The 20,021-nt window shown below is 37.6% G+C and overlaps 1 protein-coding gene across 3 annotated transcripts in view; it reads right to left on the minus strand.

Moving 5' to 3' along the window:
- LOC123940311 (interleukin 1 receptor accessory protein) overlaps nt 1-20,021 on the minus strand; it is a 126,487-nt gene that overhangs the window by 13,948 nt on the left and 92,518 nt on the right. For all 3 annotated transcript variants that reach the window (XM_046002993.1, XM_046002992.1, XM_046002995.1), the window contains exons 5-8: nt 14,312-14,477; nt 11,948-12,019; nt 9,767-9,893; nt 7,083-7,231 (exon numbers count right to left, since the gene is read on the minus strand). In XM_046002993.1, coding sequence (XP_045858949.1) covers nt 7,083-7,231; nt 9,767-9,893; nt 11,948-12,019; nt 14,312-14,477 — 514 coding nt within the window. The remainder of the gene's footprint in view (nt 1-7,082; nt 7,232-9,766; nt 9,894-11,947; nt 12,020-14,311; nt 14,478-20,021) is intronic.

Below are 20,021 nucleotides of genomic sequence, written 5' to 3' on the forward strand. Positions count from 1 at the left end.
TATCTCAGAGATAGCCTGGACCTCCCCAATGCGGAATTACCACCAGGTATTCTCATGCTCATTCCATGAATAATGGTGTTTATTTATTTGACAGACAGAGAGAGATCAAGAGTAGGCAGAGAGAGGAGGAAGCAGGCTCCCCGCGGAGCAGAGAGCCCGATGTGGGGCTCGATCCCACGACCCTGGGATCATGACCTGAGCCGAAGGCAGAGGCTTTAACCCACTGAGCCACCCAATAAGAAAACTCCACCACCGAATGTCAAAAGCATGTCAGTGCAATTGTTGAGAATTTAGTAAGATCAGTTTGGGTAGCTGGCATGAAAACTGCTGCGTCCTCGGTATTTCTGAGCACATGTTATGTTAACAGTACTCTGGGGTAATTCCCACTGTCATCTTCATTATTTGCTCAGTTATTTTGGCTCCTTCTGGCTGGACATTTTGTAATAGGGAGGGGGGGAAAAAGAGGTTGGCGGATGCACTTACCTGAAATGGATATAAGAAAAAATATCAGTAGATACCTTGCCTAATGATCAAGAAATCAATTACTCTCATAAATTTCCCTCTGCAACATTCATTTTACTATGGCCTATTTTATTTTTAGTGTGGATTTTTACTTTGGTTTTGGGTCATTTCATGACATGTGTCATATTTACAGATTGTATTTTGTGGGGGCCATCTTGATGATACCCAGAAGTTCCTAATACTATTTAACTAATTGAACTCATGATATAAATAATCCACAAGCCTGAATTTCTAAATGGCTTGAATCACATGCAAAAATGTAAAAAAAGCTTTCATATAAAGCTTTGCTGGCTTTCAGGGAAAGGATGACCCTCAGCCCACATTTTCTGTCTGCCCCAGCCGTAACTTCTGCTGTTTTGGCATACAGATTTTACTCTGATGTAATCCCAAACCAAAGGGTTTCCAATCAGGAAGGGGTGATGCAATTTGACCAAATTGCACTCCTAAACTGCTTCACTCTTCGATCTCACATATAATTGACTTAGGATAGAGCCACTTTTTGCCACTTGCTCTGCTGTGATTCCCTGAATCAGAATTTCCTCCACTCCTTTTGCAGTTCAATGGTAATAACAGGTTCCAAGGTCTCCATTTCCAGCTAACCACCCTGAGTTAAACCAGTCCAGGACTTTGGCTCCAGTCTTTTTCCCTGTTTCAAGTGATTGGTCTCCAATCTTCTTTCTCCTTGGGAACCTAACTTATTTTCTTTCTCTTCATGAGTCGGGACCTTGCTATCCACTGGGGCTCTTAGCTTGACACCAGCTGCTTGGACTTCCAAGTATCTCCTGCCACAGAACCTGTGTCTATTCTTCACTAAATTGCTGAGAATTTTAATTTGGGGAACCAGGTAATGACCATTTCTCTGAATTACAAACAATTAGAATGCTTTATTTAGATGATGATGAACCAGAGACCTATCCCTGAATTAACCAGCAGACCTGCTTTCTTTGACTATCATAGTGTTTTAAAATGTGTGCATTTTGCCCTTCAGCTTCTGGCCTTAGAGAAGGAAAGGATACTGGAGTGGCTTTCTCTCCGTAGTATTTACAACGGCCCTTTTCCTAAGGTGGACCACAGGTAGTTGTTCTGTGTGTGATCCATGTGAGAAAGGACACCAAAAAGTTGAGCCCCACCATCCCCCTGGTTTTTTGCCTGAAGTCACTTTCAGACTATCGCAGAGAACAAGGAAAACCACAGGTACAGTCATCACGGTCAGGTAAGGACTCAGAAATCACAGTTCAGAACTACGGAGTTGGGCTGAGTTTACAAGGCTGGGTAAAGAGGGAAGAACATTGTGTGGAAAAAGTGCTCTATAAATCTCCAAGGGTGATCTCAAATCTTTGGAAAAATATAAAGCTCTGCATAGGTCTGATGACGCTTGATAAGATCAGGCAAAGAACAGGTGCCAGTCAAAGAAAAACTACCAGGGAAGGAACAGCTGCCAGGAAACCGGGAGCTGAACAACTCAAGGTGCACATGCAGAGCTGGGGGACACTTGAGTTAAGACCAAAGTAAAGACACTTTGGATAGCTCCCATGTGTTAGTAGAGAGCCCAGATAGTCTAGATATGTCTAGTCTAGCTTGAAGAAAAGGCTATTTTTCAGATGTCCTCTAGCAATGGGAAGCAGAACACTTCAAAAAAGCAAGCTGTTAAGCAAGCAAAATAACTACCTGTGAGAACAAAACAATTCTCACTTTCAAAAATCAGACACTCAATAATGCAACATACATAATGTCCAGCATATGTTAAAAAAAATACAAGAAAAAGCAAACAAAACAAAACAAAACAAAAAGCACACCCATAATGAGGAGAAAAATCAGCCAACAAAAACAGAATCAGAGGGGCACCTGGACAGCTCTATCAGCTAAGTGGCTTTGACTCAGATCATGATCTCAGGGTCCTAAGATCGAGCCCCACCTTGGGTTCTGCTCTCACTAGTGAGTCTGCCTAAGATTCTCTCTCGTCTGCCACTCCCACCCTGCTTTCATGCTCTCTCTCTCTCTCAAATAAATCAATCAATCTTAAAAAAAAATCAAAATTGACAAAGATGATGGAATTAGCAAATAAGCACTTTAAAATGAGTATTATAAATATTCCTGTTGAATTAAAAAAGAAGACAGTGGACATCATTAAGAGCAAATAGGAAATATCAATAGGGATGTTTTTATGGAGAAATGGAAATCCAAAAACTGAAAAATAAAATTCTGAAATTAAAATTGCTGCAGACTAACATCAAAAAAGAAATTATTAGTGGAAAGCTAGAAACTACCTAAACTGAAACACAGGAAAAAAAGAAAGAATGAAATGAAAATGAGCACCTCAGTGGCCTGTAGAACATCCCTGAGTGATCGATACTAAATTTAATGGGGCTGCTAGAAGAAAAGGAAAGAATGAATGAATGAATGAGCAAAACATATCTGAAGAAGTAACTGCTGAAGTTTTTTTCAAATTAAATGAAAAAAATAAACCCACGGAACCAAGAAGCTTAAAGAACCCTAAGTAAGATAAAGTCAAATGAAACCATGCCAAAAATTTGATAAATTTCAACAGATACTCAAACACACACACACACACACACACACCCCACACATGAGAATATATAATTCTCTAAGCAAACAAAAAATAGATTAGTCTCTCATATAAATAAAAGTCAGCTACAAAAAACCTATAATTAACATCATATTTAATATATAAAAACTGAATGCATATCTTCTAAGATAGGGAACAATCCAAGTGCAGCTGCTCTTATTTCTACTGATCATGGAACTGGGAGGTCCAAGAAAGTAAAAGAGGCAGAAAAAAGAAATCAAAGGCATAATGTTTGAAAAGGAAGGAGGAAAAGTATGCTTATATATGGGTGACACAATAAAGTGTATAGAAAACACTAAGGAACCTAACAAAACAAGCAGAAACCCTATTTAAGCAGTGAATTTAGAAAAGTCAAAAGACCAAGATCAAAACATAAAAATCAACTAATTCATTTCTAGTTATGATCAATGAGCAATTGAAAAGTGGAATTTTAAAAATTCCATTACAATAGCAACAAAAACAAAATACTTAGGGATAAATTTAACATGTGGAAGCCTGTATAAATAAAACTAGGGGAAAAAAGCCGAGAAAAATCAATGAAAATTAAGTAAATTGAGAGATATATCATGTTCCTGGATTAGGAAATTCAGTATCATTAAGATTTCAATTCTCCCCAAATTGGTTTATAAATTTAATATGATCCAATCTAAGCCCAGCAGACTCATGTAGAAATTGACAAGCCAATACTAAAATCCATATGAAAGGATAATATGGTCTTCAGAATATTTAGATTAATCTTTGAAGAGAAAAAAGGAGGAAGACAATAGTTTCTGACTTCATGACTTACTTTAAAGCTATTAGTCAAGACAAAGTAGTATTGGACTAACGACAAACAGATTGATAGAATAGAATATGGAATGGAGAAATAGACCCACACTCATAGAATTAATTTTTTAGGTTAAGCTATCAAAACAATTCAATAAAAAAGGGAGAGATTTTTCAATATGAGGTTAGAACAACTGATTTCTATATGGAAAACAAAAATAAAGCAAAAAAACTAAACCTTAATCCATACTTCACAGTGTAAATAAAAATGCTGAAATGAATCATAGGCCTAAGTATAAAAAAAAAAATCAAGATTTTAAAAATCATTTTTAAAAATCAAAGATTGCTAATACAGGATTTAGAAAGTATAAACCATAATAGAAGAATTGATAAAATGAATTTCATCAATGTTTTAAAATTCTGCTCATCGAAATAAAATAAAATAAAATAATAAAATAAATAAAATAAAATTCTGTACAATGGTGAAAATGTTCACAAAGTCATATATCTGACATATATATATTAACAAGCAACCCAAGAACAAAATGGGCTGAAGATTTTAATAGATACTCCATAAAGGAAGAACTATTAATGATCAGAATGTCCATAAAACAGTACTTAACATCATGAGTATCTGAAAATGCAAATTAAAAAAATATAGCGTGATACTAGTACCCATTTACTACAATGGCTAAAATTGAAAAGTCTGACAACTCCAAAAGTTGGTAAGGATGTAGAGCACCTGGAATTTATATACATTGCTAGAGGAAGTAGAAAATGGTACAACCTCTTTGGAAATAGGTTTGGCAGTTTCTCATGAAGTTCAACACACTGTGCCTTAGTCCCTACCTCTCTCCTATTATAAAATCACCACATGTTTAAAACATTTACATTAGCTGCCTTTCCTTTCATACTTTGCTTTAACTGACTAGATGAAATTGCCCTGTCTAAAGACCTAGCCCAGTGAATTCTTATTCTGAGCCCTTCCTGTCAATTTTTTGATGAAAGACGTAGAATGCTTTGTCAATGAATCCAGAGAAGAACTCATGCATAGAATGTATGAATGTGAACCCAGATTATCACCTCTGAATCCCAGCATTACCTGGCCCAGAATAGGAGCCAAGTAACAAACCCACAGCACTTCTGGTATGACAGGATGTACACAGCCCAGGCTGGATTCTACATAATACTGATGTAATTTCAGCAGAGATCAGCCAAACTAGTGAATGCACCTGTCATTTCACATTCCTGACGCCATTTACACTCAACCATTCAGAGCATGGCCCTGTGTGAAAGCGAGCTACTTACATAGTTCCGGCAGGTAGACTTCTGCATCACTCCAAGAACAAACACGATTTTAATTGATTGTTTAATCATATCTATCTGACAATAAGTAATTAATTTATGTCATCCTCCATAATTGTTTCCCAGGACACAGGTTTCAAAAAATGACTCCTGCGAAATGCCCCATACTTCAGGAATCAAATATATTTGGGAAAAAAAAACACCCTGCCTCCTATGTTCCAATTCCCCTCAGATATTCACACCAACTCTTCATAGTGTGAAAGACTCCAAGGGGACCTTGACTAAAATAACTTGATTGATTTTGTCTAACCTAGCCTTTAATGATACTTTATTTACTGTAAAAGCCTTTGTCAAATAACACCTGTGAAAATTTTGTGGAAATAATAAGTAGACTTAATACTTGTTGAGCACTTAATATACATGCATATAGGACAGTAATTGTGCTGAGTACCTTAAAACAATCTCATGAGACAGTGGTATCATTTGCCTACTTTAAATATAGAGAACTTGAAGCTCAGAGAGGTTAAGTGATTTTTTTCAAGATCACAGAGCTAGGATGCACAGAAACCAGGATTCCAACACACGCCATCTGAGTCTAGAGTACAAATAATGAACTATAGTACTATAAAGAGTCCTAGTAGTGTTCTTAGGAACTAATTTGGGAGACTTCCTTATATTATTTGGTTGAGTCTCACTGCTTGACACTGGCTTCTGAGGGGCAGAAATGATGAACTCTCCAGAACCAATCCACTAAGACTTCCTAAGTGGCATATAGACTTCAGTACTTTGCTTTTTACCTTCTAAATTGTAATGAAATGTTATAGTAAAGCCTGTTTTTGCATCAGCTTTAAAAAAAAGGGGGGGGGTTAAATCCCACTGCAAAATGTAATAGCTATGAGTTTTTTTTTGTTTTGTTTGGTTTGTTTGTTTTTTTGGTATAAATATTACAGGATCTCTCTGACACAAGGATCCACAATGATTCTGAATGACATGACTATATGTGTGATAAATCATCGTTATCTTTCTCTAGGTCATTGAAACACATTCTTGAAGGGAGTAATTGTCTGGGGTTCTGTGTTAGGTGAGAGACTCAAAGATAATTTTAGACACAGTCTGTTTCAGTAGCAACAGCTCACACAAGAGAGCTTTATCACTTTTATTTATTTTATAAAAAATTAGTAATTTCAACACAGAAATCCTTTTACATTACTTTAAGTCATAGTTTAAATAATTTTCATATTAGCAATTATGGCTAGTGGTATGTTATAAATCTGTTTGAATACTGATACATAGTATTTAAAATGATCATTTTAAAATTATATTTTTGAGAAGAAATATTTCATATTTTCCTTAACTACTTGAATATAATTAGATGGTCGCTATTTATAATGTTTCATTATTATAGATAATGCTTCTAAGAATAGCGATGGGTACATAATTCTCTTTCTGTTATTTGTTCAGGAAAAATTCCAAAAGTATTAAGTCATATAGTATGGTCATTTTTATGACCCTCGAACTCTGCCATCAATGATTTCTAAAAGGGTCTTTACAATCCACCAATTATATGGGATTCTACCAGCTTTATTATATCTTTGGTAGCTTTAAATATTTCTTTATTTTTCATTTTTCATGACTGTACTGATAAAAATTATGCCTTATTTTCATAATCGTATGGCTTTTTTTTGGCCACATTTGTGCACCAAGTTACTAGAAGTATACAAAACAATATTTCGAGTGTCTTCACATAGATGGAAACTATCCCTTAAGATTTTTTTCAATTCACCTTTGATTCATTACTACGTGCCAGATGTGCTAGGTGCTGGAGCACTGTCTTCTCCTTTTCCTTATCACCACACTGTTACACTTGGAGTTCACAGACTCATCTGCTGAGGGCATCCATTACCTTTCTGTTTCACCTTGGCTGCTTTGTCAGCCTCCCCTTTGGCATTTCTAGCATGACAGACATAGTTGCGCTTGAGATCCTCAGCAGTAACTTTTTTGATGTTCAAAATCTGAGTCCTCGTTTCATCTTCGGTTTGGGTCAAACTTATACTGGAAATAGGGGAAAGAAAATCAAAGCATGAGTGCTACCACAGAGCCATGTTCTGGGAATGAATCAGATGAGACAACCACAGGGCGCCCAAGTGAGGAAAGCCAGAACATCCTCGAGCTGTGTTGCCTGAGATCCAGTGGTCACAAAGGGAGGATAGCTCCAGTGCTAGACTCTTTACCTTCTATAGCACACACAACCCCAGTATCTAGATCAAATCCCAGGGCTGGCAACATACGGCAGATCTCTCTTCAGAGTAAAATGTCTCCTTCCCTCAAACTTCTGAGACAGTATTCTGTATCAGTGTAGAGAGATGCTTCTGAGGCCACATCCATCTGGGTTTTCATCCAAGCTTTGCCACTTACTGGCTACATACTTTGGGTACGGTAACTAATATTTCCAAGTCTTGAGTTCCTCCTTTGAAAGAGAGGTAAGTAGCAATGCCTACACAGTACGTCACATGTATTGACTCGCTCAAGCACTCTGAAGACTGAGTACATCAATGTGTAAGTGTTAGAACAATGCTTAATACGTATTCACATACGCTATTACTACCATCCCCAGCAACAGTTCATTCATTTCAGGGATTCCCAAAGCTTGGATTTTGAACATAGATAGAATACAAATAAAGAATAGAAAAGAGCAAAGAGAGTAGAAAATAAAAAGGGTGAAACTCCATGGGTTAAATCCTAACATATAAAAAGAAGAGACTTCTCGAAGCAAGGACGCTTTATGAAAATACATCCAAATCTCAGCATGCCAGAGATCAAGTGCTTTGGATCCAAGACTAAGATTTAAAATTCTTTGGAACTACTTGCTCCAAAGAGAAAACAAAATCTCTCTCCTATAGCTGACATCCAGGTACTCCTTCCAGTGAGGCAGACCATCAGTCATGAGAACTTGGTCAAGGGTTGTGATGGGTTTAGCCTTAACTGAACTGCACCCCTCCACTCTGGGCACTGAGCTGTGTTGCAGCAGCAGTGAGGACAGAGAGCATGACTTTCATTATCATTCATTCGTTATTATTATGAGGATAGGAACCACAATATTCAGAAATCCTGAAGGGATCAATAACTCTCCCTTTGTGCCTCCAGCCACATCTTTAATCTATTCCTTCTGCAAAAACTGCTCCGGTTTCAGGAGGCTCCTTCTGTACCTTTAAATATGTGCTGCTTCTCTAAATTCCAGCTATTGCACATGAGGTTCCTTTACCAGGAACATTCTTTCTATTTCTTTACCTAGTTTATTTCTACTCATCCTTCAAATCTTTATTTAGGTACTGTACCATCTGAGGAGCACTGCTTAATCCCCTAAAACTGACGGGAATCTTCAACTAAAGCTTCCGATAACATCCAATATTCTCCAGTCACTGCATTTATCACAAAATATTGAAATTTCTGCTCTATCACTCTTACTCTGATAAAATCTACTCAGTTAGGGACGAAGTATCTCGCAAAGCACTTATTGTAAAGCAGACATCTTATAACTTCTGCACAAAGTCTAAGTTTACTACGAGGAATGACCTAGCTTTTGAATCCCAGAAGTTCAAATAGCTAAAGATCCATTTGTATATCATGTGAAGGCTCCCATCTTAGAACTACTTTGTCATGTAGCTGGTCGGCTGCTGATTTTTATTTATTATTGCCATGAACCAATTGTCTTGCAGTTGTGTACTTCATTTACAAGAGGATCTTTTATCTTCAAAGACCCATATTTTCCTCCTTGTCGACCTAACACCCTTCAAAAAAAGTTATATTTACTTAGAAATAAAATGACCCAGCTTGTTATTTTAAGAGTGGACTATATTACCACCTCATAAAAAAAATAAAATTTAAAGAATGTGAATGTATTTATTCAATATTAAAAAAAAAACTATCAATTATAAACGTGACATGCTATGTGAGTTAAGAATGAGGAGGAAGATAGCAAGACAAGATAAATAACACAATTTATCTGAGGCATGATAATAGAGGTCTAGACTCCAGACTGGAGAAAGAAAAGAACAGGGCCACACCGACCAGCTTTCATGTATTCAGAGCCTTGTATTGTGGCCTCTCATTCATGTGGACTATGCATCCCATCTACTTTATTTCTTTTTTAAGATTGTATTTATTTACTTGACAGAGAGAGACATAGTGAGAGAGGGAGCGAGAGGGAATGCAAGCAGGGGGAGTGTGAGAGGGAGAAGCAGACCCCCCACTGAGCAGGGAGCCCAATGCGGGGCTCAATCCCAGGATCCTGGGATCATGACCTGAGCCCAAGGCAAACACTTAACGACTGAGCCACCCAGGCATCCCGCATCCCATCTACTTTCAAGTGGGAATCATGAATGTGTGACCATCAGAAGATATCTGCATCTTCAATTGCAAGTCCAGGGATCCTACTTTGGGATGTGGCCACTAAAGACTTGAGAATCTTGCAGATTTTTGGTAATGATGCACCAAAGTCAGAGTTTTTACTTTCAATGATCAGTATACACCAGAAGGCATTCAACTGAGGGACAAGCATTGATCACCCCTTGTCTGAGCCAATGGTACCTTTCATTAACAGTTACATCAATATTGGTGTCGTCTGGCTTTTTTCCGTCAATGGTCCACCAAACTTCATTGCGAGCGTCCTTCAGGAAAGTAAAAAAGACTGTACAGGGGATGAGTAGCTCCTCTCCTAAAAAAACAAGTTAACCCATCAGTGTGTAACCTTCACAAGGCTCCACTGGTTTCACTCTGTGACTAATCAGAAGCTATAAAAGTGTACTTAAAACTCTACTTCTGAGTAAGTGTCAAGTGGCCTACCATAGTACCGTACCATACCTCATTGCAAAATAAACAAACCAAGAAAAGAAATACAGCAGTTTTATGCAAACTTTCCAGAATGGCAATCTTTTTTATACAATCCATATACGCTGTACCACAGTATTTGTTCAAAGAGGCTCTGACCACATCCTTTTTAGCCCGAAACTTCCCTGGACTACCCCTAACCTTTGTTATTTCCCTCAAGAACAGTGACTAAGGAGAGATTCTCCAGACCTTTGGTGCTTGGCCCAGAAAAGATGGGCAGTGCCAACACTCAGGGGCAGGCCACATCTTGAAATGCTCAGGTTGTCAGGATGCGGTCAATAAGTTTAAAGACAATGTACATATATACGTGTGTATGCGTATATACATATATAACAAAAATTTATATCTTTATAAATACTAGTATTTATAAATAACAAATCTATGTTATCTTCCTGAGATGGAACATGAGGTCAGGAGGATCTCCAGGCAGAAAATGATAACAATAAGAAGAGCAGCAGCACCCTCACTAAGAACTTTATATAGTCACGGTGCTCAGTGTTTATGCTTACTAGCGGTCTTATACAATTTTAACAAAATATCATGGGGTATTTTTTAATTCCTGTTTTATAGATGTGAAAACTGACGCTTCAAGATGTTAGCTGCTCTTTCTAGATGAAACTGGTAATAAGTGGCAGACCAGAGTTTGACGGAGACTGACTTCCATTCCTGTTTACCCAGGACAGCTCTGTTCTATGCTTGCTTTCTTAGTTCTTTTTTTTTTTTTTCTTTTTCTTATTTTTTTTTTTCTTAGTTCTTGATATCAACTGCTTTCACTCTCAAAAAGTGTGCAGGCTGAGATGACAAATTATATTTTCATCCAAATTTGAAAGCAAGTTTATCTCACCGAGTGGTCCTACCCCACCCCCTCTTCTAATGCATGATTCTTATGTTTTCCCTTTCAGTTTCTATGTTAATATGCAAGAAGATAACATGAACATAGAGTGTGTAACCATATGAGAGGTAGACTAGATCATTAGTAAGGGTTTACCCAGATAGCAGGAAGAATGTTCACTTTACAAAACCACTATGAATTCTAGGAAATTTGGTCCATTTGGAGTTGGCAGGCCCCTTTGGTTCTTCTTCTTTTTTTTTTTTTTACAGGCAGCTTGCTATTTGAAACCTTATCTTAGTTTTGGGAGGGCATCATTGTGCTCTACCTGCATTTGATCACAACCTCTGTTATCTTTAGTACATTTTAAAAAATATGCTCTTTTACACCTCTCATTGGGTTTGGAGAGAGTTTATTGTAAAGGATACAATATAGAAAATTGTAAAATTTTCTATGGTTTTCAGTTTAACTGTGGGAGGTTTTGAGCCAGAAGAATAACACACGATGGCTTATTCGGTCAGTTGCAAATGATTTTTGTCCAGAATGGAAAATTATGAAAACTAAAAAAACCTCCTTTTTTAAAAGGAGACCCAGATAGCCACAGGGAACACCCCACAGCATTCTAATCAGGGTATACTAGTTCTACCAGTTGTTAAACCGTGAAACTCACAGTCTCACCTCTAAGCCCTAACTCTTGCCCCTCTGCAGTGAAGCAGAAGCTTAAAGGATATCTTGTGCTCACGTCGCAGCCTTGGAAAACCAAGCTGTGAGAAGCTAACGTGTACATCAGACAGAAACCACTAATCAGGAGAGAGGAGCCAGGGGAAGAAGGGAGTAGTTGTGGAGAGAGAAGCTGAGAATCCTAAAGATGCCTGAGAGATCTCCGACAGAGGAGCAAATCTCCAGAGCAGCCTTAGTTTCTGACAACATTTCAGTTTCAATTCATGTGTTTCCTTACAAAACCCTCTATTTGCATGCATTAACTTAAATGACATTTTCTTCCTTGTCATTAAGAGAATCTAACTGAAATTAAGAGGCAGAGCTATAATTACCCGGTTCTTTCTCGTAGACCACAAGATCATTGGGTGAATAGATCTGAGGAGGCAATGCATCTTTTGGAGAGCCTGTTTTAAAGAGGAAGAAACAAAAAAGAGATGATGTTAAATCATGTAGCCCTCATCTCTCATAACCCATTTCCAAGAGCAGTTCTTTCTATAAAGTTTGCCCAACTTCCTGGCACAGTTTGTCAATTCTTCCTGCAAAGGCTCATAGCTCAATGGAGAGTCATTTACAACATTTCATTCATTTCAGACAAGCAAAGAGACAAATAGAACATGAAAAGTAGCCTCCATGTTATTGGATGGAGATTCAACCAGTGTTTTTGCTTCCCAAAGAGTACATGAAATACCCTTCTCAGATTTTAAAATAAATTGCTTTCATGTCTTCCTCGATTGTTTCTTTTCTAAATATTTCTCCAGAACATGCCCCAGGTATCTAGTATGGGACCTGGTTAAAGAAGTAAACATTAAATGAATGAATAAGTAAATGGAAAATTCAAAACCACAAATGTGAGGCCAGCCCATCAGTCTATCCAATGCCTCTGGCAGTTGACTGCTTGTTCATAGGACTGCTGCTCTTTATAACATTCTGTATTTCTAAATTGAAAGAAAAATACCCTGAAGGGGTTTTATAGTGTAGTGTTTAAGAGCAGAAGCTTCAAATATTTAACAACCAGGGCTCTTATCCTTACTTGGCCACATACTAGCCATACAACTCTGGTTTTTTGCTTAATCTTTGAGAAGCTAATTTTCCTCACCTCTTAAATGAGGATAATTAAACTCGCCGCACAGATTCATTAGAAAGATTAAGTTAAGTCATGCATATTAAATTAAGTAATGCATGTTAAAGCATCCTACTGGTATATAGTAAGTACTCAGTACTTCACAGCTTTAAAAATAAACTTGTGTTGTTTGAAAGTTGAATTAGAACCCTACCACATATCAGTGTCTATCAAGTTCTCTATCTATAAATCAAGGTGAGCAAGCATGCCTGTTCTCAACTTCCCCAAAACAGATGTGTTTAAGTATCTGTATCAGAAACAACTGCCAAGACAGATTTAAGGTTAGATTATTCATTTGGCTTATAAAGCCCATTTGTGTTAAATTCTAGACTTAGTCTGATTTTTCTTCTGAATTAATTCCCAGCTCAGCATTATTCCAAAAGTAGGCAGAGGAAGAGGAGAGGTGATTACAAAATTTTTTAATTTGAATTTTATTTGCCCTATTATGTTAGAGCCCTTAAAAATTATGCTGAACCTGGTGTCAGGGTAATAGAGAAAGCCCTGCACCAGAATCAGAAACCTGAGATCTGGAAAACACTTCTTACGCTAACTCACAGAGCATCTCTAAACAGGTTACTTTGTGTTATTGGGTCTCGATGCTTCCATCTATGAAATGATGGGGTGTGAAAAATTCTCACTCTGATACGCTCTCATTTTTAGTATCATGGGCACAATGGTATTTAGGGCTCTCCCCTAAATGCTGACACTGGTTCTCTCGATTTCTGGGTTTGATAGGAGTCTTTTGACTCTGTCTGAACTTTGTCTTTCCACTTTCTGAATTTCTCATCCCCTGTTCTCTCAACCAGTGCAAAGAAATAATTGAATACCACCAGCAAACAGTTTCGGCTACACCAATTCCAGTCCACAGAAAGAGTTGATTGAATTCAAATACAACACTTTTTTTTTTTTTTTAACAGTAATTTTAACTACTTAATTCATTGAGTCTCTGTTGTTTGCCCAGAACTGGACTCGCATAATATGTATATTATTTCTAATGTTCTCAGCTACACTGATTGTTAGGTACTCTTAGTCCCAGAGTACAAATAAGGAGACTCAGACCCTGATCAAAGTCATATTGCTAATAAATGGCAAGGGTAGGGTCACCTGGGTGGCTTAGTGTGTTAAGCCTCTGCCTTTGGCTCAGGTCATGATCCCAGGGTCCTGGGATCGAGGCCCCATAGGACTCTCTGCTCAGCAGGGAGCCTGCTTCCCCCTCTCTCTCTGACTGCCGCTCTGCCTACTTGTGATTTCTCTCTCTATCAAATAAATAAATAAAATCTTAAAAAAATAAAACAAAATAAATGGCAAGAGTACAAGCTGAATACAGATTCCTCTGGCACACTTCTCGTCCCCCGAATTGCCTTCATTCATTCACATTCTCATTCATTCAGTAGACCAACAGTTATCGAATCTCTACTCTGTATGCGGAATTGCTGTGGCTCTAGGGATAGTGCAGTGAACAAAAAGAGATAAACCTCTCCCCTCATAGAATGGACACACTTGTTTGGAATAAACTATCAAGAGCCAAAACAGAGTTATTGCATTTTTGTTGTGTGCACTTAAAAATCATGCTTACCTACCACCTTTACAGTCAGAGTCCTAGTGAGATGGAAGGTACGCCCATTTTCTGGATATGTAACAACACATGTGTAGTCTCCATTGTTCGAAACCAAGGCAATGAGAAAACTCAAGTTCAGGCCTTCAGGTACCACATTATTAAAGTTCTGTATTTTCTGACAGCCCTAGAAGAAGTAAAAGAAAAGATGTTCAGCATTTAAAAAGATGTTCATGCACAGAAAACATACAAAGGCATATACACACACACGGCTAATTTTGCACAGAACATACAAATATCTATGCCGGCTGTATCTTTTACAAATTATTTTGGTTGAGTTTTTGATGATATTTCTGCAAAGAATAAATGTGAAGTTTCATTATACTTTCTACAAAAGGAAAATAGGACTTCTGACTGAAATACGGATTCTAAAGTACAAAACTTCCGGTCTCAGGATCCTGTATTTGAATTTTGGAAATCCATGTGAATAATTAAACAAGGTTAAAAAAATTGTTAAACAAGGTTAAAGTTTTGGAAAACAACTAAGGCATCTTAAGGAAGTTTATGTGCTGCTATTTAAGAAATGCTTATTTTTCATTTTTCCACATTTGTTTAGTGATTATATTAATTTGGGAAGCCAGCCACTCTGACAATTGAGGTCTCATGTTAGGTGTCTGATTTCAGTGTTTTTTGTTGTTGTTTTGTTTTGTTTTATTTTGTTTTTTCTCTCTTTATTTTTTTTAAAGGTTTGATTTATTCATTTGAGAGAGAGAGAGAGTACAAACGGGGAGGGGCAGAGGGAGAAGCAGACTCCCCGCTGAACAGGGAGCCAGCCAGCCAAAGGGCTCAATTCCAGGACCCTGAGATCCTGACCTGAGCCAAAGGCAGCCACTTAACCTACTGATCTACACAGGCACCCCTGGTTTCAGCATCCTTGATGGCTCTGTTGAATCTATTGGTCACTGATAAACATTTTTGGCATTTCCTTCTACTTATCCCATTTACTTTTTATAATTAAATATTACAGACTTCAGAATCTAAAAAGAAAAGATATTTTATAAGTCATATCAAGAGTTATTTATTTCTATTCCAAATTATGCTTTTATATACTTCTACTGATTTGTAAAATTTTGAGATTGAAATACCTCATTCAACATAACTGGGATCCTGTTCTGGCTCTCTGAGCCTCACTAATTGGCTTATATTGTTTTATTTGTTGTTGTTGTTGTTTTCTCTCAAAGAAAAAAATACATCAACTGTCAAAAAATTACATGTGGAACATTCGCTTTTAGATAAATTTTTTTCTTTAAAAAAATCATTAATTAATCTGTGACAAAAATGAACTGGGTTATGCTCAAGGTCCTTTAGATCTCGAAAATTCAGGAAGGTTATTATTCATTTGTACTTTAGATTTACGGTATCTACATATGTAACTCTGATTCTTGAATATGTAAGGTTTTCTTACTTCAATTCCTGGAGCATGTGTTTTGAAATATGACAGTTACACTGAGTGGCATATTTTGCAATCCTTTGTCATAGGAACTATGTCTTTTAAGAATATCGCTACACTTTTGATTCATGGAGATGATCATCAAGAGGAAGCAGTTATAAGCTCAGTTATTTTCTGAATGCAGTTTATCCTGTTTTGATAAGCAGTGTTTCTAGACACTTGTCACATCAGCAAAATATTTCAATCCTCTTAGGTTATCACAAAGTAGAAGGCCACAGAGACCTGTACTCTTATAATGAATTTATGTCAGATTTGGTTTAAATTGAGTTTAGACTATCTATAGAACTCTATTTGATTTTTGTGGCACCTTTCATTTAAACAGTTCAAAGCTATTTTCTTCTCTCATTTGTTAGCTTAGCTGTTCTTAAATCCCCATGAAGTAGACAGATCAGACTAAATATGCTCTAGTTTTGCAGGTGAAAAAAAAATAATGAGACAGACCGATATAGAGGTATTCTAGATAACACAGAGCAAAGCTAAAACTCAGTTTTCCAGACAGATGAACAAAGGTTTTACACTAGCTTCTTAACTAAGAATGAACACCTCTCCTTGGGCTGGAAAGATTGCATGGGCACGTGTATTTACATGCACTCCATTATCCCATCCAACCTTTATTCTAAACTTAGCAAGTCTGGAATGCTTTTATGTCCATTTTATAGACGAGGGTATAAAGGCCTAGAAAGGTTAAGGGATGGCCAGTGTCATAGAGCTAGGTAGTGTCAGAGCTAAAATTTAAATCTAGATCTACCTGTTTTGAGGCCCTTGTTTTAAGTCCACCTGACACTGTCTCCCTACCCTATCCTGTGACCCTGCATATATGCCCCACCCGGGCCAGCCCAGTGTTAACACTGTGTTAAGGCTCTATCACTTAGACGAGGTGGATTCCCACAATTCATGATAAACTGGAAAAGCATACTGTTTCGGATAAGAAGTTAACAATTACTACTGCCCTTGTCAACAGCACTTCTTAAGAATGTACTAAAAGAAACTTATTTCTTTGACTTATCAAGTATCACGTATGTGAAAACTATTTAAACACATTTGATTTAGGATTTATAGCACGTGCTACAAAAATGAAGAAACACCTCTAACTCAAAGCCTTTTCACTTGTTCACTCATTAGTTCATTCACCCTTGATATGAATCATAAGCCATGTACCAGGCCACCATCTGAGGTTCTGAGAATATAGCATTGAGTAAAACAAAGAGTCAACTCTTATGGACTTATCATGAACAGAGAAATAGAATCAGAGAAACAGAGCAAGCAAGGAAAATGATACAAAATAGCTGTGTGTTGATCTCTTGCTAGCTCTCTTCTTTTTCTTCCTCTTAACCAAACCCATGAGCCTGAACTTGAAATTCCGGCTGGATATTCCCAAAAAATCGATGGAAAAGTTTCAGGTCTGATCTACTATTCAGAAAAAGCTGACCATTCAAAAAATTTAAATTAACTAGTTTTAACCAAAAGAGGTATCAAGAAAAGAAATACAAAAAAGCCATTTCAAAGTTATTTGACCTATAGCATGTTGGAAAAGGATATGAAAGAAATATTTTACATTCTAAGTGTGCACGTGCATGGTAGGGGTAGCTTTGGGACATTGGTGAACTATAAATAACCATTAACTTTAACCTATCATGTGTGATGAACTCTAATTCTTATAAGCACTTGCATCTCTAGACCCTTTGGCACGCATACCTGAGACACACAGTATGTTTTTAAGCACAATAAAGTCTTCCTAAAAATAAATACTGCAGATTTCAAAATCATTTCTTTGGAATCAAGGGGGAAAAAAAGGTTTGAACAAAAATCTAGATATCCAAAGAATTTAAAAAAACAAAAACAAACAAACAAACAAACAAAAACATGTTTCCAAATACAAGGAATGATTACTGGTAAGTTGATTTCTACTGTGAAGCAAACACTTGTCTGACTAGAAAACAAGTCATCCACTTAGTTGACCAATCAGTTCCTCATTTTGAATTCAAAAGAGAGAAGTTCGACAGGAGATAAACGTTTCTAATTCATAGCGGTAACCATGGCAACCTACCGCAATATATAGGTAAAGAACAGCACGAGAAATGACTCTGAGATCTTTGAGAGGAAATAAATCATGTGCTGAAGCATGGGGTGTGAGTGGGGGGAAGTCGTGACTAAAAAAGGACAGATAATTCCATTCAATAAACCTACAACTTTTAAAGAACTGTAGGAGGGCACAAGAATGGAAATGGTAGAGTTCCTGACCTAGAGACATGCAGTCTAGTGCAGAATTGCAACAAATACGATGAGAAGCAGATTGGGGTGGGGAAGTGAGGGAAAAGATTAAACACAAAACATTTAGAAAAACTTCCTGGAGGAGGAAGATGTGGGTCTGATTGTTAAAGGGCAAGTAGAATATCACCAGCTATGTGGGAGGAGGGGAGACTTGGGCAAGTGACATCCTAGACATGGGGAAAATGTGAAAAAAATCCCCTGCATGGGATGTCTGGGTGGCTCGGCTGCTTAAGAGTCTGCCTTCAGCTCAGTTCCTGAACCCAGGGTCTTGGGATCCAGTCTTGCATCAGGCTCCTTGTTCAGCGGAGAGCTCTTTCTCCCTCTGCCTGCAGTTCCCCTGGCTTGTGCTCTCAATCTCTCCCTGACAAATAAATTAATTAATTAAAAAAAAAATCTCCTGTACTCTTACAGCATTTTGCCCTCTGTGTTAAGCCTTAACCAATTTTATGATCTCTTTCCATGCTTATTTCTTTCTCTAGAAAACTTACTCCCAGGGGTATGGGGGGGGGGGTGGATGAGTACTGTTACCTGCATGGGCAGCAACTTGCCCAATACTTAGCACATGGGGAATGCTCAGTACATTTGTGTTGTAGGTTAGAAATATGAGAGAAGGAAAAACACAAGACGTGGTGTTGAAAGTTCAAGCGGTATGCGCATGATAACAAGAAGATGAATACAAGAATTGCAATACACGGGATGGGGCAGTTGTAGGATGGGTAGGAAAACCGGGTGAGGATACAAAGAGTCTGAATAGTTATGGGTATCTATTGACATTTTTGCACCCAAGATTAAGTTGCTATGAAATGCATCATACTTGTTCACAAAGTCTTCCCAGAGTTCTATCCACCAGTCGCTTCCAATGAACCTCAGAATTACATCACCCATCATCCAATGTTTACACAACAAACACTTAACAAAATCCCTCCCATGTGACAGGTACTGTGTTAGGAGCTGGGCATACCACCAACAGTAAAAGTAGAAATGAACCTTTTGTCATGGAATTTTCCAATCCAGTCCAATTCATTCAATTATTGAATCAGTTCCTAAATACAAAGTATATTGGCCCCGTTTTGTGCTGTATGGTTTTTATTCAAGGGTTAGAAAGAGAGAGGTCACTACCCAGTACAGAAGAGAGAAATGCTATCATTACAGTAACAAAGATGAGGTATAACTTAAGTGCTTTCACAACACAGAGTGGGTGATTCATTCAGCCTAAGTCAGCTTCAAGACTTCTCAGATACTTGAATGGGGTTCAAGTTTAAAGGATGTACCTTAACTCCTCAGGAGTCCAGAAACTATACATAAAATGCTGTGTGTACATACATACAAATAATTCAATGTGTATGGCTTGGAAAGAAAATCTGGTACATACTTCCCTTATACCAAAGGTTAAAAATCACTACATTGGGACTGCAGAGAAAGGAAAGAGATAACCAAACTAAGATGTCAATCAGATTGAAACAAGCACCTTAAAATAAAGTCGATTACATAGACCTTGGACTAACCTAACAATACATGCCATGCCATGCCAACAAGAAGGCCAAGCTTGGCATTGTTTCAGACATGTTTTCCTGATGGTACTGTGTCCAAAAAAGCAAAGGTTTTCAATTTCTTATAGTTTTTTTTTTTTTTTTTTAAGATTCCATTTATTTATTTGACAGACAGAGATCACAAGTAGGCAGAGAGGCAGGCAGAGAGGTGGCGGAGGCAGGGAAGCAGGCTCCCCGCTGAGCAGAGATTCCCAGGACTCCGTGATCACAACCAGAGCCGAGGCAGAGACCCAAACCACTGAGCCACTCGGGCGCCCCCTTCTGAGAAATTTATAAACAATATCTGGTCAATTCCGATTCACGTCACTGAAAGTTAGAGGTGGAGGTAATATTCCAATTTTAATGATCACACTGAGTACAAAGAAAATCAGCTTTTTGCAAATTGAGATCTGGAATGGTA

This window comes from Meles meles, chromosome 4, assembly GCF_922984935.1.
Source record: "Meles meles chromosome 4, mMelMel3.1 paternal haplotype, whole genome shotgun sequence".
NCBI lineage: Eukaryota > Metazoa > Chordata > Mammalia > Carnivora > Mustelidae > Meles > Meles meles.